Below are 27307 nucleotides of genomic sequence, written 5' to 3'. Positions count from 1 at the left end.
TACATCTAAATATCTGCAATCTATTCTGAGGGTTTTATTATGATTGAACAGTGATGGGCATTTAGGCCATGTAGGTAACAGGGACAGACAGTAGAAAATATAAAGGCCCTAATAAGAGAAAATGTAGGTAGATAGGAAACCTCAAGGTTTCAAAGCAATATCATAATGTAACAGGTAACCATCACTATACATGTAAAGCTTGCGTTCATTTGAATTGTAACTAAGACTATGCACTTTCTCAGACATCTTTTCCATCATGATGCTTAGATGACCCTCTTTTCCTGTTTTCGTGTCAAACATGTAGAAGACTTCTTCCATTTTTGGACCGAGTGAATGAGTGACATAGAGGACTCCACAGATCATGAAAGCATTGCTTGCATCAGTTTTTTTCTGTGTGGTAATCCAGATATTATCAACTGTGAAAGTGGCAACGTTGATCTTACCCACCACAATTTTGCCAGCACTTTCCTCAGTGGTAAACAGAACCCAGAGACCCTTCTCATCTGTAGAAAAGTCCATGTCTTGGAACATTGTTCCAGCATAAGAGGAGTGGTTGTTAAAAAATGCATTAGGAAGAGGCTTTTTTTGGTAGACTCCACTGGTCAAACTGACTCTGCACATATCATGGCTGTTGAAGCAGTTGTAGTACAAGTTGTTGTTGTGTACAACCATTCCAGCACCTTGGCCAGCGAAGGTATGGTTCCATTTGTTTTTGATGAGCATAGAAAGGGGTAGATCTATGGGATTCTTATACATCTGCAGGTCAGACATGGTAGGGTAAATGCGTATGGACTCCAGAACTCGTCCGTCAGTATTTAGAGGAGCCACCCAGTACAGTGACTTCTTGGTGGTGTTCCATGCTGCATCTTTGCCCCATGCTCCTGACTTGTATGCATTTCCTTTCCAGTTGAGTTGCAGAAGGTTGGGTTTACTGATATGGGCTAAGCCTTGGTGCTGACAAGATCCTGTAGAAAGATTTATAAAAAATATTTAGCATTTAAACATTACAATTATATATTAACATATATTATAAAGATATTGAAGGTATATCCCTTTATGAAAAATCCATAAATGCTTAAATGTATGATTTGATATGCAATGTAACATTGCACATTGCTCACCATATTACGTAAACAAGAAATCTATCTTCTTAACAAAAAGACGTTTACAAATTCTCTGGACTGGAACTTTTCATGCCAAGTCACAGATGCAGTGAATCACCCATGCTTATGTCTTTTTTACCCTGTGTAGCTGGGTGCTGCTTTGCTGGCTGGAGAGTCTGCTATGCAAAAAAAGCTTGCCACTGTATTGCTTCTAAAAGGTGTGCCAGGCTGCGTAGTTTCCAACAGGCCTCTCTCCTCTCACATTCCTATTATGCTGAACTGTAACATAGCTACTGGCTTTTTTTCTCCCCGAAACAAGAGGACTGATAATGCAGCCACAATGTAACCTGGGAATTGTAGCCATGGGGAGCTCTGCTCTACAGAAGGGAATAAAGCCACAAACTACAAGGACCAATATTCCTTGCACCACAAAGGAGGGGAGATAAAGTGTTTTCCCAGGCAAATTTGGGGAGATCGAGGCAGACCAGCACAGGGAACAGGACAGTGAAGTTTTCCTCTTGGGGTCTGTGCTCTGTCGAGCTAAGAGACTGGACCTGAGAAAGAGAGAGCCTTTCCCTGAACTGAGACCGGAGCTGGAGAGACTTGTTGCTACACCAGTAAAAGACTGAGCCTTGTGAAGACCTGATCATGAGGATTTTTGGGACAACTGATCCCCAAGCACACTAGATCTGATCCATTGCATACCGGGTGTGGTGAGCGGCACCATTTAGTTTAACCCCTTTTTGCCCACAGTTAATGCCAACTGAGAATGTCTCTTACTTAAAAGCCCATCAACCATCCCCTGTGTGCAGTCTTAACAGGACAGCTACATGTGCACCACCTACAGAAGGGCCAAAATAAAAACCTCCAACACTGACAGTTAGGCAACATCTACTTTAGCCACAACCAGGGATACCTCTTTGCCAGTAACGCATACACCCACTCATTATTGGGACTGTGTGTGCAGAGTGCACTCAAGGAGACTTTTTGGGTAGCTATTCCTGAGAGTTACTGTGAGGTCTCTTTTTGTGCCATTCATGCTTTCACAGTTGACGCTATTCTTACTGATACAGTGTAAACTAGTGTAATGGGGCTTATTCTTAGTTAATGGATGTAGGTGAGGCTAAACTGCCAATCAGTTAATCTAACGTATTCTATTGTCCTATTTATTTGTTCTATGCATTGCATTTCCTAACCCTTCAATAATACATTCATCTTAACAATCCTCAATTTGCTTGGGGTGTATTTACTGCGTACTATCATAGAGCAGTAGAATATTAACGCTTAAGCTACACAGGTATGAGTAACCAGGTGTGTTGGTTGGGACCGAGTGGTTTTAGGAGTCGAGGAAGAGAACAGGGGGCCCATCATACCAAGCAACTCCTTCAGGGGTAACACTACACCTGTAAATATAATCACCTAAAGATGAATTAATATACCTCTATTGAGGTCCTCTTTCTACGTTTAATCATGGTCGCAGCCTTGTTGCTGCTTAACTTTTTTTTTGCTATTTCTTGTTTCTTTAAAACATATCCAGATCGTAGGTTACAGTGATTGACTCTTAAATTATGTATGATGCTGAAAATTACATTGTGAAAAAATGTCTTCCTTGGGTACGATTAAAGCCCCATGCTGAAATAAATATGACCCTTTCCATTCCTTCCTCCCTACCCCCTGTAATCAATCCTGCTAGGCTTTTTACTTTTCTTAACTGGTGAAGTAAGAGATACTGACGCTATAGTCCCCCATACTCATACTATAGTCCCCCGTCCAGGTCCCTTGCCACCACTGTTTCCAGGTGCTTGAGACCATTGATCCAGTGCTACATACTTGACTGAGACCACCAGTGCCCTGCCATCACCTCACAGATGACACCAGTCTCCTTTCGGTTATGAGAGGACCCTGCCAGTGGACAACCAATAGGAAATGTTCACGTCATGCAGGCAGTGACATGGACACCTAAAGGAGGACCCCACAGGAAGTAAATATAAGAAGAGAGAATTGGGCCAGCAGTGTCACGTGATTGTAGTTTTAGGTAAATAAGATGGGCATTTAGATTTTTTGAAACCAGATACAAACCCGGAGATCAGCTTTAAAGCTCCAAGTTGGGTTCCTTGGCAATCTTTTTTTCTTGTAATAGTGTATATCATTGCATGTGCTTGTGGCTGTCTATACTGTCTACATTTTATTGTAAAGATATTTCTGACTTCCCAGATACCTTACCTAAGGGCACCATCGTTGAAGGTTTTGGTTTGATATTCTTTTCACAGTCCACAAGACGTTTCTTCAAATTCACAATTTCTCTCTTTGCTTTTAGAACATTGTTCTTGTCAAGAGTTTCTAGTTGTCCGACAGTCTTAGACATATTCTTGACCTAAGGACATAAGATTTATTAAATCTTGGAGTATGGCTGCATATAGGCTGGTATTAGGTTTTCCATATGCCTGTTGCTGTCCTAACTAAAAGTCTCTTTTTGATATTTGAACGGACATACCTCATTATAAAGGGTTTCCACCTGTACAGTGTTTCCATTAGGTTTGACCCTCATTGCTGAGATGTACGTTTCCAGTTCCCTGATCTCCCTTTTCAGAACTTCAAAGCTTATTTCCATTAAGCTTTCAGGACGCAACTTCTCCAGATTTTCCACTCTTCTGGTCAGATTATTAATTTTTTCCAAGTATGTGTCCAGTATGATGTCCTGTTCTTCTAACTGTTGGAAAAATGGTGCAAGTTTTAGGTAAAAAGTGACACAGGTACAGTGGTTTATGTAAGCATGCTGTTTATACAAACATAGGTACAACAACCATTCTCATATAATATAATGTCGATTGCTAGTTGTAGCACTAGGTGTCAGTATTATGTGTAATGTATTGTTCCCTTTTGTGGAGCTACACGGTTAACTATGTGGTTATGATTAGTGTTGAGCAGAATATGCCATATTCGATTTCGCGATATATCTCGAATATATATTCGAATATTCGAGATATATTCGCTAAATTCGAATATTCGTGATATTTTATCGAAATTAAATGATTGCGATTTTTCGCTATTGCGAATGCGAAAATAATTGCGATTTTTTGATAACTGCGGTAGGAGCACTCTGATTGGCTCAGAATATTCGTGATATTTTATCGAAATATCGCAACATGCGAATGCGATATTTATTGCGCAATTTCGAGAAATGCTGGAGGAGCGCTCTGATTGGCTCAGAATATTCGTGATATTTTATCGAAATATCGCAACATGCGAATGCGATATTTACTGCGCAATTTCGACAAATGCTGTAGGAGCACTCTGATTGGCTCAGAATATTCGTGATATTTTACAATACAAAATAATTGCGAATATTCGGCAAATGCGGAAGGAGCACTCTGATTGGCTCAGAATATTCTTGATATTTTACAATACAAAATAATTGCGAATATTCGGCAAATGCGGAAGGAGCACTCTGATTGGCTCAGAATATTCTTGATATTTTACAATACAAAATAATTGCGAATATTCGGCAAATGCAGAAGGAGCACTCTGATTGGCTCAGAATATTCTTGATATTTTACAATACAAAATAATTGCGAATATTCGGCAAATGCAGAAGGAGCACTCTGATTGGCTCAGAATATTCTTGATATTTTACAATAGAAAATAAAAAGTGTTTTGCATTGGTGGTGATTCTTTACTCTATCCATCTGTCACAGCCATTTGTCAATCAAACACCTTGAAGATTGAACACGTTCATGCTGCATGCTTTGGACTTTTTTTCACTTCACATATCAAAGACATTTTTATGAAAGATTATTTTTCTATTATTGGGACTATATTTCTTTATATATTTGTTTCACTGTGTATTTCACAAGTTATTTGCGCTTGCTTATTTTATAATTTGCCCACATGTCTTGTCACTAGACATATTTTTTATTCTTGTAGAGCGACTCCATTTTCTGTCTTGTATTAAATTATGTTGTATAACATTTTTGAGTTGCTGCTGTATTCTCCCCTTTTTTTAAGGTATGCGCAATTTTTTCCTTCTTACAAAAAAAAATAATATCAAACATACAAATATTCATAACAGAAACATACACAAAGCCCCCCCCTTTTGCATCAGAGACAATCAGAGTTCTCCTACCACAGTTATCGAAAATTCGCAATCATTTTCGCATTCGCAATAGCGAAAAATCGCAATTTTTTTTTTTTTAATTTGGCAACATAAAAGGATCGCCTCAGCTTAGCTACTCGGCCCAGGGTCTCTAATCATACCAGCAATGCTTTTAGACGTCGATAGGATGTGATCTGTTTTAAAAATCAAATTGAAAAAATGCGAATATTCGGAATTGCGAATATTCACTGCGAAATTCGAAATATAGCGCGATTTCTCGAATATGCTATATTCGAGTCGAATATTCGCAATGCGAATATTCGTGAGCAACACTAGTTATGATGTAATTTCCTGGAACGCCTTGTGTCCAGCTCCTTGACTGGTAATAGTCATATCTGTAGCCGCTTTTCCAACAGTTTAGTTGCTAGTTTTACATTAAACTACAGCTGTTGTAAGCTGGCCTGGAAGAACTCAAGATATATTTGTGGAAACATTGTTCCCCATTTGTTGTGTTCTATGGTGTGTCCATAATAAGATCACTCCAATGAATTGCAGCGTGCATACCAGTCTCAATAAAGTGCCTTGTGCTATAGTCACCAACGCACCATGTGTAACCAGAACATAGTGCAGCAAAAGGTGTCCTGCAGCAAGGACTTCAAAATGAAATTTATCCTAAACCCTTCATGCGCCTTAGCACAGTAGAACTATTTAAACCTCTGTTACACTTGTACCTACAGGCAAGCCTATAATAAGGCTTACCTGTAGGTACTATGAATATCTCCTAAACTTGCACATTATCAGCTCATGCACTGAAAACGGCGGCTCCCATCATTACACCGCAGCCACTTATGAAGCCAGAGGCCGTGAACCCGGAAGGAAGTCCGGGGAAGATTTCAGCCTTCTCATCGCTGACATCGCAGTGCTGGAGGACTTTGTTCTAAGGTACGTTTCTCATAATGTGCTAGTATGCAATGCATACTAGCACATTATCACATTGCCTTGCAGGAATTCTTTTTTACCACCAGCGGTTTACAACCATTTTAAGGCTAGGTTTCCACTATTGCAACCCCAAAGTTGCGCGATTTTGCCGCGATTTTACCACAATTTTTTGCCACAATTTTGATGTGACTTGAAGCAATGCCTGTGTATTCTTGAGGTCTATGGACCTCAAGTTGCATTAAAGTGGGACCAAAGTAGTGCAGGGACTTCTTTGAAGTTGCTGCGACTTGAAGTCGCACAGATATGAACGGTACTCATTGGAGATCATGGTGTACGACTTGTCATGCGACTTTGCAGTCCCAAGTCGCATTACTAGTCGCACTAATGGAAACCGAGCCTAAGACTCAATGTCTATTATTTGACCAAGCGCTGTGGTTTCTTTCCGGTGGCCCTGTATCCTGTAGGGACGTAGAGGTTTGTGGAAGGGACCACAACCCTAGATTGGGAACCAGGCATCCAATACTCTCAGATATTAGGTCGTATTAGGTAAAGATGTCACGACCATCAGCCCCTGTGTATGCATGCAGCTTTGGGGCAGGGAATCTCCCGCCCACAGCTGATCGGTCCAGTAATGACAACTGACTTGCAGGTATAACAGCAGGGACTTCTGTTGATAATAACCTTGCTCTGCACACAAACCTTTGTTCTATAAAGGCCCTCCTATCTACTATACATCATTAGTCTTTAAGCAATGTTTTAATATAAGCCTAAATAAGATAACCTTCTGCATTTCATCTTCAACTCTGTTGCTCAGCCGGATAGTTTCATCCTCCAGAGCCCCCACCCGCTTGGCAGGGAAGGAACTGTCTGGCAGAAGCACCTCGCAGACACAATGATCTTTCCCAGCTAGCTTGCCAGTAGCATTTTGGGCCACCTGTAAAAGGAGAGAGACAGTTTTAGAAGCACTGCACACTTGTCTTGTTCCTCACATCATGATATAGCATGGGAAGATCACAATATGATGCAAAAATACAATTTTCTTTCAGTCTTGTTTTATCACACCATTGAGCACTCTTCTCCAATAAAGTCTGCTATTGAAAGCGATCTAGGCTCTTCTACAATGAAGTGCATTTGTTTATTCCAGCCTTTCTCAACCAGGTTCCATGGAACCGTAGAGTTCTTCCAGGGTTTTCTAGGGGTTCCTAGAGCATTGAACAACTTCTGCCTCTCAGCTGAGTAACCACCAACACCAGTCACCTTTTTAGCTATCAATAAAAGGAGGAGGATTCTTACCAATGGCCACCAATGTAAGGAGCATTTTTCCCAGTGACCATCACACTGCAGTGAACAGCAGATATTGTATATTAGCAGGGGTTCCCTGAGCCTGGAAAGTTATTTCAAGGGGTTCTCCAAGTTAAAAAGCTGGTCTTGGCCAAACAACCAATACAATGCATTTATCTTACACCTAGTATAGCCCACTCGGGCATGATCACACTTACAAGAAAGTATAATTTTCTAGCCTTATGTTGATTGGTGTGTACTCCTATGTTTTTCTTTGCCTCAATCAAAAGTAATTTATTAACGCTTAAAACAGTCATAAAGGCTCAAGTTTTTTTTAAAATGGAGTTCCACCCAAAAGTGGAACTTCCGCTCATCTGATTCCTCACCCCTTCCGGTGCCACAATTAGCACCTTTCGGGGGGGGGGGGGGCATGATACCTGTCCCACTTCCAGGAGTCCGGGCCTGTAGGAGATGGCAGTGATGGCAGTGATGCCCCCAGGCCAGAAGCGGGCCTTGCCGAAAGGCTACACTACCGGGTTCCCTTACCCGCAATGGTGGCAGCAGCACTCGACAGCTGATGGAAACATCAGCTGCGGGTGCCGACATCGCTGGACTCCAGGACAGGTAAGTGTCCTATTATTAAAAGCCAGCAGCTGCAGTATGTGTAGCTGCTGACTTTTCATTATTTATTTTTTTGGGCGGAACACCGCTTTAACTTCATGTATTCTATGCATGAAGGTAAAAAACCTTCTCTGTGCAGCAGCCCCATATTATACTTACCTGAGCCCCCTATTGATCCAGCTATGTGCACAACAGCCTCAGCTCTCTGGGGATACCCATTTCTCATTGGTTAAGTAATTTACAGCCAGTCAGCCAATGTTTGTGAATAGACGAGCAAAACAGTGGCTCTACTTGGGTGCCCCACAGAAAGCTACTTGCTCTGGGGGCACTTGGCAGGAGGGAGGGGCCTGAAGAGCCGGCAGGGAACCCGAGCAGAGGAGGATCCAAACTACTTTGTGCAAAACAAGCCTTTAATATCACTTTAACTCCAGGAAAACTGATAAAGACAGTAATGATATACATTTATATGACTTTATTTACCTGGCAAAGGATTTTTATTTCACAAATTGACATGACTGTACTACACAGCATAGTCCTGTCTGGCAGGTCAGGAGACCTAACTTTTCCCAGCTGCATTCAAGTAACACATAAGGGTTTTGTCCCTCCCTCTGCCTGTGATTGGACAGTGAAAAGCGAAGCAGCAGACTGATGAGCTCATCTCTTTGTCACTTTGCTCTCTCCTCTTATCAGCATGTTTCTTATTAGTACATGAGCACTGTAGCATTTTCTTTCCACTATATAATATAATACTAAGTCACATTCAAGTACTTAAAATGCTTGCTTTAAAAATATATTTAATGATGTATAATGATGATGATTTATAAGTGCTTTCAGAGCTGCATTAATTTGAGACTTTATAATAAAATAGAAAATAAAAATAGAAAATAAAAATTACTTCTTATAGGTCTGATTTACCAATTACTTTAATTCACTAAAGAATGTGGAGGAGACATTTTAGCCAAATGCATTTTGCTATGCGTAATTTACAGCAAACAATCGAATGCATGTAACAATAACTGCTGACTGATGTCCGACCATACATCTCACAATGGCTACAGGTAAAATACACTTGGGTACTTTTGTAGCACTGTTCGCCATTATGCAGTTTTGGGGTTTTATTGATGATTTTGTATTCTTTTTGTAATTATTGTTTATTTTATTTTAATATTATTTAAAATCTAATAATAATAATAATAATAATAATAATAATAATAATAATTAAAAAAAAAATAACACAGCCATAGTGCAACCTCTTTCAAATATCAAATCCTAACAATGGATAGCTCCAAGTATTATATAATGTATTTTATAACTTCTACTGTGATATCAGCACTGGTGCTTTATCCTTAAAGATATAACATAAACAAAAATAATAAAAAAAAGAAAAATAATAAAAAGTAAAAATAATAATGTAACTAATATTTTTATAGCATGACAGTTATAAATATTCATATAATGTTATTCATATTATGGGGCTCAGGATTTTCATAAATATTCCCTTAAATTAAAAAAAGGGAATATCATACAGTAAAATAATTTAGGCCTTCATTCCTTAACAAGAGCCCTGTAACTTTAAATATAGGATTCCTCCTCTATACAAGAATACATACACCTCCTGTATAATGCCCCTATGAATAAATCCAAGGGAAGTAAGAAAGACATGTGTATCATATTTTATATTTTTCCTCTTCTCCTTTACATTTATAAACTCACCATTCTGCCTCCCTAATCTTATCCACTTCCAATCTAAAATGGTAGGATATATCTCACTTTTCCAAAGACTAAGTATTAGGCCTCGTACACACGATCGAGAAACTCGCCGTAAAAGAAACATCGTTTTCCTCGACGAGTTCCTTGTCAGGCTTGTGGAGAATCTTGTCAAGCTTTCTTTGCGTACACACTGTCAAGACAAAATCTCGTCGTTCTCAAACGCGGTGACGTACAACACGTACGACGGCACTATAAAGGGGAAGTTTGATTCCACTGGCTCCACCATTGGGGCTGCTTTTACTAATCTCATGTTACTGCGTGTTAAGTAAGAGTTTGGTAAGAGACGATTCGCGATTTTCAGTCTGTTACAGCGTGACGAATGTGCTATCTCCATTACGAACGCTACTTTTACCGAAGGTGCGCTCCCGTCTCATACTTTATTCTGAGCATGTGCAGGTTTCTAAGCATACACACAAACATGTTTCCCGACGAGAAACACGACGAGGAAATTGAGACTCCCGACGAGAAAAAAGAGAACTCTTTTTTTCTCGTCAAGATCCACAACAGTTTTCCCGACGAAAAACATACACATGACCGGCAAAAAAGCTCTGCCACCAAGTTTCTTGATGGATTTTGTCGAGGAAAACGGTCGTGTGTACGAGGCCTAAGACCCATAGCCAGGTTCAAGAGGTGAGGTGTAGCATTATTTTTTTACCTTTTAGTTTTGGGGTTTTAAATTGCATTGCCAACCAAATGGAGATGGGAAAACTTCTATTACTGGCTAGTGGTACATTGCCCTAAGTAGTTTGATTCTTTTCAAAATTGAAACCTGCTTATAATTGAGATTGACACAAATTTGTCTATTGTATGATTAACATTCCACTCATAAACATTACCTTGTTAACAAACGTAGCATTAAGTGTTATTTTGCTTTCTGATCATCATAGGTAGCAGACTACTCTATAAGGCCCATTTCAAACCGAGGCGCGTCTAAACTGCCTGTAAAAACACTGAGCGCTTTTGAAGAGCTTTTCAGGCGCTTTTGAAGAGATTTCCATTCATTTCAATGGAGAGGGGAGTTTTTTTCACCACCCTGCCAGCAAACTGCCCCAGTGTGAAAGCATTCATTGATTTTAATGGAAATAGGTTTTCGTGAGCAATTTTTTTAGCGTGAAAGCGTCTGAAAAGCGCCTCAGTGTAAAAGTGGTCTAAAAGACCCTGCAAATAACATTGATTTCTAGATGCAAAGGACAAAACATTCATAATGCAGATAGTTGATGTGGCGTCTTTTGAAGGTCAGGCAAGTCCTACATTACGGTGGCATTTTTGTGGATGATAGAGCAGTCTCTAAGTCAGGGGCCAGGAGCATCGGCGGGGGACCCGAAAAGAGAAGGTTCGCTGCCACTCTGTGCAACTCCATTGCACACAGCAGGCAAGTATAGACATGTTTTTTTTTATTTTATATTACCTTTACAATCACTTTAAGGTGCGTTAAGGTTTGGATTTAAGTGCTGGGGTATCTTCCTGATATTCATCGGAACTGAAGAAGTGGCTTGGATAAACCACAAACATCTTCAGTCTAGGATAAGCCAAGAACTTCAAAATCACCAAAAATGTAATAAAAATTAGCATGCACTACTGGTAGGAAATAATCATACTGTACACTTTATTGGTCGTCATTTTAATTGTGCTTACACATGTGTGAGACACAACACAAAGACACAGCAAAATGCAAACACATGTAACAATGGTAATTATAAAAACATAAATTCTTACTTTGTAAGTTGCTCATCATACATTTTTTATCCATGCTATACAGAAATTGTGCTACAGTTAGTAAGTATACACATGAACATTGGGGCGGAATTAATGCTGGGCACGGTTGAACTAAACCATGACTGAGTTCGATTGCCCCCCCACTTCCCTCAGTGGTCAGACCTCTCACTGTGTCATAAGCAAGTGTTCCCGGGCATACTTACTGCATCTCTTCTACCAACCAGACCACAGTGACCCCTGATTCCGTGCTAAGTCATCTATAGAGAGTTCTGTGTTCAGGCACGGTTTGCACTCACATTAAAGAGAACCACACTGGACCACAAGTCAACCATGCCTGGAACCACCACTTCCAAGTGGTCTGGGGCACTGAACACTTAACCATTCCTGGGCATGGTTCAGAGAACTCACACTACACAACTGAACTAGACCAAGAGGATGAACTGTGCCTGGGCTCAGTTAAAACTGCCACTGTAAGCTCCCTAAGTAATGGTGACTTAATTTAGCCAGGTTTGGAAGACAATTTCCAATGGGTCACGTAACATTTTTCAGGGGTAACTCAGGAACTAAGCCTGGGTGCTACTCTCCTCCTCCTGATTCCAAAGACATGAACACCCACATTCAGGTAATCTGAGCCTGCTTGCTTACAACCTGATTTTGTTAAGACAATTAATCATTATCTACCCTATGGTCAGCTCTAGTAATCAAAATAGTAGTAGTAGTATGGCATTATTATGATCATGCAGGATTACCTATAACTGCTAACTTTGTTTTTTCACTTAGAATGGCTTTTAGAGCTTATGCCTAGTACACACGATGAGAAAATCAGACAAAAGATTGTCCTTTCTTTTTTTTTTGCATGCCTGTCTCATATCGAAATTGAGAGGGTTACTAAATGCATGAAAATTCTCATACGACAGCATAACAACTTCCCGCATACGTGGCTACGTTGCAGCATGGAATTGGAAGTGCTATAATGTACGCGTGATCCCTATTCTAGCCACGCCTAGAGCGATACATGTTCCAAGGAGGTATCAACCTTTATTAGAAGGTAAAATGATATACAGAGTATGGTTTTTCTCATGTTTGAGAGCATTTGTTTTCATTGCCCTTTTTTTTCTTCCGGGTCGTTCTTTTGTTTCCGATCATGCTTGGTATTGATCACTTAAATTTTTATGTATGAATACTATACCAATTACACACAAATTGTCAATTCTGTTATCTAATGAGAACATTTTTAAATCATGTCCCTTCGGAAACTTTTGTCTGAACTGTCGTGATCAGCTGTTGTAAGCTATGTACTAACGAATAGATTATCAAATAATCGCTTTGAATGCGGCTATTTTCATTCAATTATCTCACCCTGTGTACGAGGCATTAGATCTTGGAGCTAAGAGGTTGAAGACCCCGCTGTGATCTGATGTTTGCAGACCAATGTACTGTTGATAACACGTGGTGCCTTCCAACTTTTAAGTAACCATAACAGTGGGAACACAGAGCCGTATAGTTGGTTACATACATATCAACTACATACTCTGTGGGGTTGATTTATTAAAACTGGAGAGTGCAAAATCTGGTGCAGCTCTACATAGAAACCAATCAGCTTCCATCTTTTTTGTCAAAGCTTAAAGGGGTTGTGAAGGTAAACTTTTTCCTTTACCTTAGCGCAGTCCTCCTTTACTTACCTCATCCTTCGATTTTGCTTTTAAATGTCCTTATTTCTTCTGAAAAATCCTCACTTCCTGTTCTTCTGTCTGTAACTCAACACCGTAATGCAAGGCTTTCTCCCTGGTGTGGAGAAAGCCTCTTGAGGGGGGAGGGGGCTAGCAGGAGGGTCAGGACGCCCCACTAACACACAGCTCCTTTCTTTATCTGCAAAGTAGAGAGTGTCCTGACTCTCCTGCTCGCCCCCTCAAGAGGCTTTCTCCACACCATCAGAAGAAATAAGGACATTTAAAAGTAAAATGGAAGGATGAGGTAAGTGAAGGAGGACTGCATTGAGGTAAAGGAAGCTATTTAGGGATTTTTTTTTTTACCTTTACAACCCCTTTTATTGAACAAGATGAAGTTATAAGCCGATTGGCTACCATTCACAGCTGCACCAGATTTTGCACTCTCCAGCTTTAGTAAATCAACCTCTGTTATGAGAGTGTTGTACATGTGCTATTAACATGATGTCAGCTGGCTGGCAAAACTGCAACAATTAGACATAGTGCCACCTCTCCCTTACTTCTAGGTTCATGCTTGAGCTTTCTTAAGCATTTTTGGACTTCTTTTTAAGTGCGTTTGTACAACAGGCATTATTTTATATTGCATAGAAAATTTGCACTGTATTCAATCTTCAAAGAGAAATTCTTGACTTTTGTACACTCAGTTGAACAGAACATGGACACAACACAGCAGAAGACAGAACCAGATCCCTTCTACTGTAGGATGGTCTTCTCACCAGCCACACACATTCCTTCATCACTGGAATATCTTCATCACCGGACATCTCAATGTCTTGTCCAGAGCCAGACTCCTCTTGGTCTTTTATGGCATGGTGACGCCATCCTTTCATCAATAATCGACTGTCAATAGACATCACAAGCAAATTAAATGTTTAAGAACACAATACAAAGTGAAAAAGCTTAAGCCAGGGACAATATTGTTACTCGTTTATACAAGACAGTGTTTGAGATCAGAACTGCACATTTCTGCAGGTAAATGTAAAGCATCTGCACAAAAAACCCTAAAAACTAACATGAAGACTTTGACAGTTCCACTTTGAATATGTTAAAATATTAAATATGTATTATACAAAATATAAAAACATGTAAACAATGAAAGAACTCATATTTATACAGACAGGGCTTTTTTTCCCCAAAGAATGGGTGCAGGTACTCTGAGCACTGTCCCTTAGTTCCACCTTATACCCACATCTCAGTATCGTCCTTTTTAGATAATACAGAACCAAGTATAATTTTGTGATGCTAAGTAACATGACTCCCCTGCAGCCAGCAACAATAGAACCCCCCCCCCGCACAACAATAAATTCTTGCCAGTAACAGTAGATCTCCAAACAGCCAGCATCAGGAGACCACACCCTCAACAATAGATCCCACCTACAAACAATTGACCCCCTAGCAACATAAGAAGCCCCCAGCAACAATAGACCCTCAGTAATATAACCCCCCCCCCAGTGACAATAGATCCCCTAGCAGCCATCAAAAGACCCCCCAGCACACCCCATCACCTTTTGCCATTACTAACATTCAGTGCTGGAGGTGCCGGAATTGCATTCCCCCACGTTCCCGCTGAAAAAAAGCCCTGAATACAGACATTAATATGTACACAAAATATGTATGATACTGTATGGTAGTTTTCTCATCGTCCCTACTATGATCAGGTTATCAGTTGCTTGCTGTGACTTTGACGCATTTCACTGGTCGCTGTCCGCTTCATCAGGAAGAGAACTACAGCCACGCTCTCTAATATATGTATAAAGAGGCATACAAAAAATGAAAACAATAATACTACGGCCAATTGTTGAGGCGCAAACTCCATACTGGCTTGATAAGGGACACGACTTTATCCTCTTTCTCCCTGGTTTGCTGTCACCAATGCACTGGCCTCTGGACACACATTCCACCACTTGTGGACACCTAAATATTGCCAAGATATTCACCACCATTACAGGTTTTGGTGGCTTGAATCTTGGCCCTTGGTGACACAGTGGATATAAGCCTGATGAACCACCCTATCTGCCGAGGGAGTTGGCAACAACTGGCCGCAGTATTTTTGTGTTAATTTTTTGTATGCCTCTTCATACATACAGTATATTATAGCGCTTGGCTGTAGTTCTCTTCCTGATAAAGAGGGCAGTGACCTGTGAAACACGTCAAAGTCACAGCAAGCAACCCATCACCTGATCATAGTAGGGATGATGAGGAAACTACCATACAGTTTCATATAAATTTTGTGTACATGTTAATGTCTGTATAGATATGAGTACTTTCGTTGTTTACGTGTTTTTATATTTTGTATAATACAGTCAATATTTGATATTTTATCATAATCAAAGTGGTACCGCCAAAGTCCTCAATTTGTTTTTATTTTTTTTTGTGTGCAGATTCTTCCTTAGGATGTGGTACTAGACACAGTGAGTCTAATACTTAGAAGGTCCCTTTGGGAATTCCTTCCTCCCATCCACTACTTTCTAAAAAGAAAAAAAGTAAAGTAAAAATAATCAAAGGAAGTCTTACATTGCCATATTTGGGCATCATTAGCATAATTATGATAGAGACCCTAAAATGTTATGTGAAATTCAACACTAAAGGGTGTATTTATAAATAAAAGAAAATCACAGGGCTATTTATCCTGTGAAACTAAATGTTATTAGGATTTGTCCTCTCCAAAATTCAATGGTATTCATTCACACAGAACAGAGTAACTCAGAAAAATTACCTTATTATAGCCACTAGAGGGAGCTTATGATCATAGGAAATAAACATGTATTCTCTATAATCTTCAGCTCAATATTGTGCCCATAATGCAGTATTTTCCTGATTCACAGACTGTAAATGGGAATAACATTTGACCCGGAGAGTAAATAACTTATGATTTTTTTGCCACAGACCAATCTACATGCAGTTTCACAGGATACATTTTTTTTAAAATATAAATACACCCCTTAAACAGTGTGGCAACCCAAGAAAGCAATCTTCCCATGGCTGAACAATTCCTACCACAAAAATCAGAAGTCTATAGCCTCGTACACACGGCCGAGGAACTCGACGTGCCAAACACATCGAGTTCCTCGGCCAGTTCAGCACTGAAGCCGCCGAGGAGCTCGGCGGGGAGAGAGCTCCCATAGAACAACGAGGAAATAGAGAACATGTTCTCTATTTCCTCGCCGAGCTCCTCGTCGGCTTCCTCGGCCGAAAGTGTACACACGACCAGTTTCCTCGGCAGAATTCAGCCAGAAACTCGGTCGGAAGCTGAATTCTGCCGAGGAAACTGGTCGTGTGTACGGGGCCTATGAGTATCACATCAAAGTGTATGTATAGCCAATTTTTTTAAGTAGGGAAGGGTTATTGTTTGCTGCATGGGAGATTTCTATTTACAACCTCTCTTAGAGACCCAACAGGATGTAAGAGGCAATTGTTCCAAAGTTTGAAGAATTCTTAAAATCTTAGACGGTTATCACCAAAACATATGCTTCATTGGAAGGTTTACCCTCACCATTTTCTCTAAAATTTCAGATTTTCTGTATCAGTGATAATGGTCACCAGGACAAATAGGTGAACCATATAAGTATGGCTAAGAATAAAATATAGTTATCATTACAAATATATGTTTTTTTTATATCATTATAGGTGAATTTCCTCCGACAAAAAGTGAGGGAAAATTTACAACAGGGACAAAGTGGTTCTATCTGTGGAGCTTTTACCTTATTCCCTTGCAGATGAAATTGTTGTCACCAGGACAGTATTTAGGAGGAAATCTCTAACAAAGCTCCATATAGTACTAAAGCATAGGGCTGCCCTACATATGACAGATGCAGCAAAAAAGTTTGGACCAGATTCTCGTAGAATGGCGTATCTATGCGGTGGCGTAACGTATCCGATTTACGTTACGCCTCCGCAAGTTTTTCAGGCAAGTACTTTATTCACAAAGCGGCGGCGGCGGCGGCGTAGCGTAAATCATGCGGCGTAATTCAAATTCGGCGGGTAGGGGGCGTGCATCATTTAAATGAAGCACGCCCCCGCGCCGAAAGAACTGTGCATGCGCCGTCTGTAAAATATCCCAGTGTTTATTGCTCCAAATGACGTTGCAAGGACGTCATTGGTTTCGACGTGAACGTAAATGACTTCCAGCCCCATTCATGGACGACTTACGCAAACGACGTAACTTTTTAAAATTTCAACGCGGGAACGATGGCCATACTTAACATTGGCTGCGCCTCATATAGCAGGGGCAACTTTACGCCGGGAAAAGCCTAACGTAAACGTCGTAACTTTACTGCGTCGGCTGCGCATACGTTCAGGAATTCGCGTATCTAGCTAATTTGCATACTCGATGGGGAATCCGACGGAAGCGCCACCTAGCGGTCAAAAAAAAAATTGCAGTTAAGATCCGACGGCGTAAGAGACTTACGCCTGTCGGATCTAATGGATATCTATGCGTAACTGATTCTAAGAATCAGTCGCATAGATACGACGGCTCAGATTAGGACTTACGATGGCGTACACGGTGCTGCGCCATCGTAAGTCCTTTGAGAATCTGGGCCTTTATGTACCTTTTTGAGCTTTGCATGTTTTTTAACGTTGCGGTTTGGCACATTTTTCTTTTGAAGAAAGTATGTCTGTTTTGTTATGTTTGAGGTACCATTAATAACGATTGTTAATATTACCACTAACTAGCGCAACATTTTTTTGTGTGTGAGTTTTGTAAACAAGCGCAAAATCAGAGAATCTTGTGTGCGTTCATGAAACTTTATAGTGTAATGTGACACAAACACGAAAACCTCCTGCGCTTGGAAGTGGACCCACACATGTAAATTTACTATATATCCGTCCTGTATTGTATAGGTGCCCTTTGTCTTGCTGCCCTCTTAAGACTGGGGCAGTCTGGAACAAATGAAACCATAAAAAGACAGAGAGGGCACACAGACCTAGTGCTTTATCCTATAACCAAGGCTTTATTAATATAAAAAGTGGTAAGTATTATACTCACAAGATGACAAATGTATCAAGCACATCACATAGTACAACGTTATCCAATCCACACTGCATCACATCATGTGGTAGGAGAAGGTGAAGATTGAATAAACTAACGCGTTTCGAGGACTAGCCTCTTCCTTAGAGCACTAGATACATTTGTCAACTTGTGAGTATAATACTTACCACTTTTTATATTAATAAAACAATGGTTTTAGGATAATGAACAAGGTCCCTCTCTATAGTGTAATGTAGCCTAATACACCACTCAGCTTTAGGTGATTGTAAAGGCTCTTTTTTTTCTTTAAAAATAACAAACATGTTATACTTGCCTCCTCTGTGCAGTTGATTTTGTACAGAGCAGCCAAGATTCTTCTCTTCTCGGGACCCTCTTTGCTGTTCTTGGCTCTTCCTCCTATCGAGTGACCCTCAGATAGCAGCCTGCTACAGGGGACATCCGAGCCGAGTCAGAGCTCAGTGTATCTATTCAAACAGGGAGCCCCAACCTGGCCCGCCCCTCTCTCTCCTAATTGGCTGACAATCAAGGGGAGTCAATGTAACCGCTGCTGTGTCTCAGCCAATCAGGAGGAGTCTCTGGGACAGCTAAGACACTCGTAGACATCGCCGGAGAGAGAAGGGACTCATGTAAGTAATTAGGAGGTGCTGGGGACACTGCTACACACAGAAGTTTTTTTTCATCTTAATGCATAGAATGCATTAAGATAAAAAAAACTTCTGCCTTTACAACTCCTTTAATAACTCATTAATAACGTAATAACTTATTTAAATGAGCTAGAAAAAGCTGATATCTGGCTGTCATGAAAGGAAACAAGGATTTTTTTTTCAGTTTTGGATAGAATAGAAAATTTATAAAGTCGGATTTTTGTTGGCCATCTTTTTCTGAACAAGGAGATTTCCCTCCAGATTTTGTCCTGTAGACACAACAGTGAAGGAAATTAGCTCTTAGCCAATATTTACCAGAACAAGTGTCCCCATTGAAAGATTTCCCTCAATTCCTATTCTAGTAACAACTGCAAATTTTGGATTTCCCCCCCGCTATCAGTCCCAGTAACAATGGTCATCCAAGCAAATGAAAAAGATGAATCTCTCCAGTGTATTTTGTAAATGGAGACAAAATAATGGGATTTTGCAAAGGTTCACAAAATGCAATAGTGTGAATGTAGCCTAAAATGCATCACTCAGCTTAATAACTCATATTACACAACACAATTACTCATAGACACAATAGTGAAGAAAAACCCTTCATACCTGGTAGTCATCAGAACAAGTGTTCCCATTGGAAAATTTCTCAGAATTCCTATTCTAGTAACCACTGCAAATGTCGGGTTTTCCTTCACTGTCAGGCCCCGTACACACGTCCGAGAAACTCGACGGGCAAAACACATCATTTTGCTCGTTGAGTTCCTTGTGAAGCCACCGAGGATCTCGCCGAGCCAAGTTTCCCCATTGACTAACGAGGAAATAGAGAACATGTTCTTTATTTGGCTCGACGAGTTCCTCGTCGGTTTCCTCGGCCAAAAGTGTACACACGACCGGGTTTCTCGGCAGAATACGGCTCCGATCAAGTTTCTGGCTGAATTCTGCCGAGAAACTCGGTCGTGTGTACGGGGCCTCAGTGCAAAATACAATGGTCACCCAAACAAATTGAAAGGATATATCTCTCCAGTGACCTGATGGGGGTTCTAACTCTGTTCAACTATATAAAATAAATTAAAAAATGTTGACTATAAATACACTTTGATGCATGCTTTTTTATATATCATTGTGTAAGCATATCCAATAGAGCTTGCTTCTTCCTACTTCTGATTAAAATTTTGTTTCTATTCACAATACAATTAATGAAAAAGGGACTGAGACAGACGTTAATGACACAGTTACAATTCACATTAAAGCTTTTTGTCTTGTCTTCAACGGGAGCTTTTCAAAGGGAATGCGCCAGCTCACAGATTGTGTCCTGTTGGTGTCCTCGTGGCCAATTCTCTGCAGATGCAAAAAATTAAGAATCTTGAGGTACTTCCAAAAATATAAAGGTATATATTTTATATTACAATGTTTGAAATATTATATTCATCAATGAAATTAAAATTATTACATTTTTAATTTTAAATTATTGGCCAGAATGTCTGTTTTTAAAGAGCATGCTTTAAAGTGGACAGTCAGGTCAACTGTTTCAGTGGAAAGGGCTAGCTATGAATGACCATTTGCCCAAAGTAATTGTGGAATTCGGGGCAATGCTAAGTATTTCTACACACTTTCAAGCATTCCTATACTCTGTAGAGAAATATTTTTTTTCCTAAAGGCATTAATAAAACTTCACTCAAATTATTCTTAGCCATTTTAAATAGAGGAGAATGGGTTAAGTATGTATGTAAGTAAGTATGTGCTCCATTCCTTCAACCTAAAAACCTTAACAATTATTTCCAGCTCCATTCCTCATCCTCACGCAGAGATGTATAGGTTTTGCTTAGACTTCTCTGAGCCCAACACTTAGCTGGAGGAGTAGGAGCATCTGAACTTCTTATAGAACATTTTGGATGGTAGAGCATTGGATCAATGCCATGAGGTATGTAATGTTAAAATGTTTTTAAAGCCCATTTTTTTCAGATTTTGATAGAGGGATGAGAACCCCAATTGTTTTTTTTCTTCTTGCTGTCTGTGTGCCTCTCTGTCCCTCTTTTTTATCTTGGTGAATAAAAGAAGGGAAATCCAAAATTTTGAGTTGTTACCAGAATGGGTATAGAACACTTTTTCCAGTATGTACTGTCTACAATGGCATTTCACTCACTTTAGAGAGATTTCCTCTCTCTTCCTGTTGTGTCTACAAGGAAGTGGAGATATAACTCTCCAATGAGACAGATATGACAAACAAACTGTCAGTGGTTTTAAGCATTCCTTACGCTAGCCAAAATTAAGAATAAATGTTTTGGTTTTGCTTAAATATACTAAGCTCACATCATTCACTTTACTTAAAACAGCAAAGATAAATTGGAGCAAAGTTCTCCTCTGTGTCTAAATAGTTTGCAAACACAGTAAAATGTTAATGGTTTCTTTTAGGGTCTCAGCAGGCTGGAAGTGTGCAGAGATACTCTATTACTATACAATGCAACATGTTCTCATTTTATTTTTATAGAAGGCAAAGCAACATACCCAGATAACTTTGTCTTCCAGCAAACAATTGCTTTTTCTCATATCCTTGGTGTACTTGTGGGGAGTTCATTATAACACGCTTTGGTATCTTCAGAGTTGGTATGGAATCCTCTCTTGAACTCGTTGTATCTTGAGCTCCTGGCAGTCTTCACATGTTCCTTCCTTTGTAATAGCACTCACTCAATATAATAATGTTAACATTCGACTTGTAACTATACAGTATCAACAGATCCTGCTGGGAACCGTCTCCTCATAAATAAAGCTTTTATTGCAGAGTCTTGAAATTGATCCACAAGTAGTGCTAGTGAACCTCTCAGGTACGAGACATTTTTATAAGAAAGTCTTGGGGTCACAGAATTCCAAAGTGTTATGTGCAATGCAAACCTGCCTTTGAGGGATTCCCTATATTAACTTTTCTCAACTTTTTCAACACAGAGTAACCATTAAAATTACTTTCCAAATGTTCCAATCTCAAGGAAGCCCTGCTAAAAATTACTATATCTACAACTCTTACTACAGTAGTGTGATGGTCAGTGGGAATAATGCTCCTTACCCTTGTGGTCATTGGGAAGAATTCCCCCCTTAGAGGTAGCTAAAAGGATCAATGGTGTCAGTGGGAACTTATCTGAGGCCTCGTACACACGACCGTTTTCCTCGACAGAATCCATCAAGAAACTTGGTGGCAGAGCTTTTTTGCAGAGGAAACCGGTCGTGTGTATGTTTTCCATCGAGGAAACTGTCGAGGAACTCGACAAGGAAAAAAGAGAACAAGTTCTCTTTTTCCTCGACGTGAGTCTCAATTTCCTCATCGTGTTCCTCGTCGGGCTGGTTTTCAACGAGAAACACGATCGTGTGTATGCTAAGAAACCCGCGCATGCTCAGAATAAAGTATGAGACGGGAGCGCACCTTCGGTAAAAGTAGCGTTTGTAATGGAGATAGCACATTTGTCATGCTGTAACAGACTAAAAAGTGCAAATTGTCTCTTACCAAACTTTTACTTAACACGCAGTAACATGAGATTAGAAAAAGCAGCCCCAAGGGTTGTGCCAGTGGAATCAAACTTTCCCTGCCGTTGTATGTGTTCTACGTCACTGCGTTTGAGAACGAGGAGATTTGGTCTTGACATTGTGTACGCAAAGAAAGCTTGTCAAGTTTCTCCACAAGCCTGACAAGGAACTCGTCGAGGAAAACGATGTGTCTTTTCCGACGGGTTCATCAGTCGTGTGTATGAGGCCTGAGAGGCAGAAATTGCTCATTGTTTAAGGAACCCCTAACAACCTCTGAAGGAACCCTGGCTGAGAAACCCTGCCCTATATATTTCATATTACCCTGAAGCCCCAGGTAGCTTAGTCTAAAATGTTCTACGTTCTCAACAAAAAATCCATCATATCATCCTGCTTGTGCACAGAGGAAGTTTTAAATGTTAAATGAGAAAAACACATTTACAAGAGAAGAACAGCAAGTGGGAGAAAGGAATGATAAGCGTGGAAGTATAGTATTTTGTTAAAGGAGCTTATCATTAAAGCTCAATTGAACTTTCAGCTTAAATCAGCTAAATACATTCCAGGCGCTTTAAAACAAGGTGTGAAAATCTTAGTCTTCTTTCCAGCCACCATGGAGCAGTGGTCTTTCTGCAGAGGTCAAGCCCCCCCTCCCCGAAGAGACAGAGCTAGAGCTCTTCAATCAGCAGAGAACATGAACTTTGTTGAGTGCAGAGATATAGGTTTAAAACAGCAGTGGGTTAGTTCCATAGAGAAAGCAAGGGTCCTTCCCTAAAGAGTGTTGGCAAAGGACAGTTTTTTTTTTCTGATGATGCATCTGCTTTCCTAACCCCATGCCAAAGAATATGTACTGTAAGACGTTGCACACCCTTTGTTTTGATTTATCTGGAAGATAATGCTCACCCAATATCCCTGGTGGTTGTCTGCTGGATGTTGGGTCCAGCTGCATGGTGTCGGCTCAGGGACTTGTGGTGGTTCCTGGACTAGCTGCGGTGTACATGTTTCCACCGCCAAGCTGTCACAACTGAGTTTTTAATGTAAGTGTGGATATGTATTGTTTGGGATAAAGTGATATCATTTACTTTGTTCTTTTGCTTCTGATTTATCTGGGAATTATTTAGCTAATTTTAACCAAGTTCAATTTGGTTTTAACTTCAGTTTTTTAGGCTTCATTTATTTAACCCCAAATTATTTGGCACCATTGCAGACTGGAACGGCAGTCAGTTAAACTGCTCTTGTAGTACCTGAATTTAAAAGCAATTTTAACTTGCATATTAAATGGCCAAATTTAATATAAAATAGGACTAATGGACCAACCACACAATATGGGCTTTTGGCATTCCTGTTTGATGCTATATCGGTCAAATTTTACTGTTGGCATGGATCAGCTTCTATAATGATGCAAAGCTTCATAATTATTATTTAATACTACATGTTAGATGAACATGCTGCAATACACAGCAATACTGAGTATGTCAGCACACTCCAGACAGTCCAAATCATTACATTGTAAAGAAACTCTATTGAGTTAAGCAAATATGTCCTTGCTTCATAAATTATATCCAGACTTTTTAAATACAGTAACAATGATGGTCATGCATGCATTAATAATATTATAAAATGTATCTTGAACATTAATATTATTTAAAAAATCTGTTAGCATACCGTGTGGTAATCATTAGCAATCGGAATATCATAATTGTATATGCATTTACTAGTAGTATAGAGTTGGGAACCAAAATGGAACCTTTTTGAAAAATCATATATTTCACATATGTTGCTGTATCTCTTGGAAATCACATTGTTTTAATGACAAGGCAATCTCAAGGTCAGTAACTCAACTGCCCTCATACTCCAAAGCCACCTAGATCCCAACAAGCACAATTGTTCCTATTGGTCATTCACGAGAACCTTGAATATGTTGGTGGGCTTTATTGCCACCAGCAAACTGAAGCCTGATTTCTGAACTATCTTAAAACATCACATTTAGGATTTTTCCACTCTGTATTTGCCTTTGGTGCTGAACCCTGAATATTTTGTTGAGGTGGCCCTTGGAGGGTTGTAAAGTCTAAAGGGATTTAAATGTACAAAATAAAGAATTCACAGCTTGGAAAAATGGCAGATTGACATGCTATCCTCCACTGTAACAAAAGTTAGAGCACCTTTCTTTAATCATCATAGTTCAATGTTCAATGCATCAGAGTTTTCAAAGCATTGATCCATTTTATTCAACTTATTTTTATAAGTGTGCTCTAGTTTAGATTTAGATGAAGACAAAGTAATGTACTTTTGAAATGGGGGAAAACCTTATAAAAATTCCAAATTCATTGTATCCTCTATTTCTAGCTAGTTTAAACTTCTTGTAACAAATCAACAACCCACTTGACAAAATCAAAGTCCTTAATTTACATTAAAAACCCTTGCACTTAATTTGACTACTCTTAAACTATAAAATGTTCAATTTGATTAATACTAGCATAACGAAATCAAGGTCTGACCTCTTTTGCAATAAAGAATTCTGAGTCTGACTACCCAGTAATAAATCCACTGTCTGACTACCTTTACGATGTGAATCCACATTTTAGCTAACCTTACAGTAAAAAGAGTATAGCCTGACCTCACAATAAATAGTTCACAATCTGATTACAGTAGAAAAATCCAGCGTAACTACATTTACATTCAGAATCTGCAGGTTGAACAACATTGTATGACATAAATAGGGACTATGGCTACCTGGTTGAAGCAAGGGATTCTAGATCTTGCACTAATGAGCGCTAACAAGCTTAAGACATCTGCATGTTAGACAAATATTTGTGGCAAAAACGATATAAGTGCAGACAAAGGACTCTGTATTTTATATTTTATCTGTGCCATACATTTTTTTGGATGCATGGTTACCAACAGGTTTTTTTTGTGAATTACAAGCCCTACATGGCACATAATCCTCTTGTTTTTTGGATTTGTGAATGAAATGATGACTCTATATGTTGACTGAAAGGCAAGGCTTTACCACAATTAATTATGGACATTGTGTCTTTTTCTTATCTGATTTACTATGCAATTGTAGTAGAGGACATTTTGGATAAGGTTGGCCCTAGTCACCCTACCCTTATTGGTTGTATTAACAGTTTCACTACCCTTACAGTAAATACTTATTTTCAGTATTAATTAAAACAACTACAACCTCACAATTTGTAGAGTTAACTACGCTTACTAGCAAATCCACCGCTGGACCAAAGTTGCCTACCATTCCTCACTTTCATGAACCATCCTGGAGTTTGAAGATTTGTTTCTAGAAACAACTAACCAACTGTACCATAACAAAAAAAAATCTCTTTTGTGTATGTTACAACAATGAATTAACTATTACTTGTCTCTGGGTTTTGGAGTTATAGGAGTTGATTTACTAAAGGCAAATATACTATTCACTTTGCAAGGGAAGTTTCACTTTGCAAGGAAATTGTCTATAGGATAGTGAATGATGTGAAGCTCTGATAACTACCATTAGCCAATCATGTGCAAGCAAAAACCATGTTTTTATTTTTATTTTTTATTTTGTTTGCACCTGCTTGAACATTTTTTGTAAAGTGAAACTTTACCACGTTCACTAAGATCTGGGGCAAAGTCCCTTGCAAAGTGCAACTTCCCTTGCAAAGTGAAGAACCGATTAGCCTTTAGTAAATAAACCCCATAGTGTTCTGTAGGCTCTTAAAGACAGGATAATATTCAGCAATTTATAAGCAGAGTATTCCTGTAAATACAAAAAATATTATCTGCTTAGCTCAACTACTTTTAGAGTAAAGGATAAACCAGTGTTTCTCAACCTTTTTTTTTAATCAAGGTACCCTTTAAAATTATAGTAAATCTAAAGGCACCTTTAAAATTATGGACAATCTCAAGGCACCCCATTCTAAAATGTAAAAAATTGTTCTAACAGTTTTACATGTTGCGACAGCATCGACACACGTAGGACACCCAACATTAGAGGTAATTTATTCTTCCAAAGCAAATCCACTTTTGCACACTAGTACCGACTAGTATTCCAGTGTTTCTCCTCTCCCTCAGTTTCTCTCCATGACTCTGCTAAAGTGAACCCAGTGTTGACGGAGATGGGCAGGGGAGGGTCAAACAAGGATGTTGTGCTGGTGATCAACACCTCATCAACACTGATGACATCACTGAAGAAGATTAAAATGGTGCACAATAAAAACCTTTGGCTTTGTGTAACTAAAAGGCAGGCTTGATCCACCTGCTGGCTTGTATATATTTTTGGTAAGTTTTTAGGCATTTTGCCAAGGTACCCCTGAAGGGACCTCAAGGCACCCCAGAGTGCCGGGGCACCCTGGTTAAAAAAGGCTGGGATAAACAACTAAATCATCTAGATAAGTACAAATTCACTGAAGAAAATTGACAGTCACATTACCATTATTGTAAAGAATCCACACGTTGAAGGCCCTTACAGTCAAAAATACCTTATTCATTGGTAAAAAAGCCATTGGAAAAAAATTCTAAGATTGAGATGCAATACATAATTTATCTATGTATTACTATGTTAGACCCGCAGACATTGAAGCTGATTTTCAGGAGTTGACAATGATTGCTATAAAAATAGTAAAGATTCACTTAATATTTTCCAATCATGTGCAGATGATATCAATAAACAGGAATCTGCTTTTTCCATGACTGGACAATAGATGTGAATCTTCACTCTCTTTAGAGTCACAGTCCTCAACTTCTTTAATAAATCAGCCTAACTGTCCCTCCTTAGATATTATAGAGTAATGCTAATGTTCTAAACAAGCAGAAACACTCACAAATGCTGCAGCGGCATGGATCAGGACCAGCGTCAGGAGACAGATATACATCTTTTTCGGAGGTGGACTGCAAGTGCTTGAGGGTACCAGGTACAGGTTTAT

The 27307-nt window shown here is 39.5% G+C and overlaps 1 protein-coding gene across 1 annotated transcript; it reads right to left on the bottom strand.

The window, feature by feature from the left end:
* On the bottom strand, window positions 1-27307 carry LOC120913373 (olfactomedin). Its single transcript, XM_040323253.1, has 5 exons — window positions 27206-27307; window positions 6917-7069; window positions 3598-3813; window positions 3327-3477; window positions 1-965 (listed from the first exon to the last, which is right to left on the bottom strand). The coding sequence occupies exons 1-5, from the start codon at window positions 27254-27256 to the stop codon at window positions 142-144; spliced, it is 1395 nt and encodes a 464-aa protein (XP_040179187.1). The 5' UTR covers window positions 27257-27307; the 3' UTR covers window positions 1-141.

Source organism: Rana temporaria, chromosome 9 (assembly GCF_905171775.1).
Source record: "Rana temporaria chromosome 9, aRanTem1.1, whole genome shotgun sequence".
Lineage (NCBI taxonomy): Eukaryota > Metazoa > Chordata > Amphibia > Anura > Ranidae > Rana > Rana temporaria.
The sequence above is the reverse complement of the archived record's forward strand: the minus strand, read 5'-3'. Positions and strand labels throughout refer to the sequence as shown.

Coding starts and splice junctions, on each gene's coding strand:
- LOC120913373 (XM_040323253.1), bottom strand. CDS start 27,256: ATGTATATCTGTCTCCTGACGCTGGTCCTGATCCATGCCGCTGCAGCA. Junction 3,478..3,597: donor TGGAAACCCTTTATAATGAG/GTATGTCCGTTC, acceptor TTATGTCCTTAG/GTCAAGAATATGTCTAAGAC. Junction 966..3,326: donor TTCAACGATGGTGCCCTTAG/GTAAGGTATCTG, acceptor ATCTTTCTACAG/GATCTTGTCAGCACCAAGGC.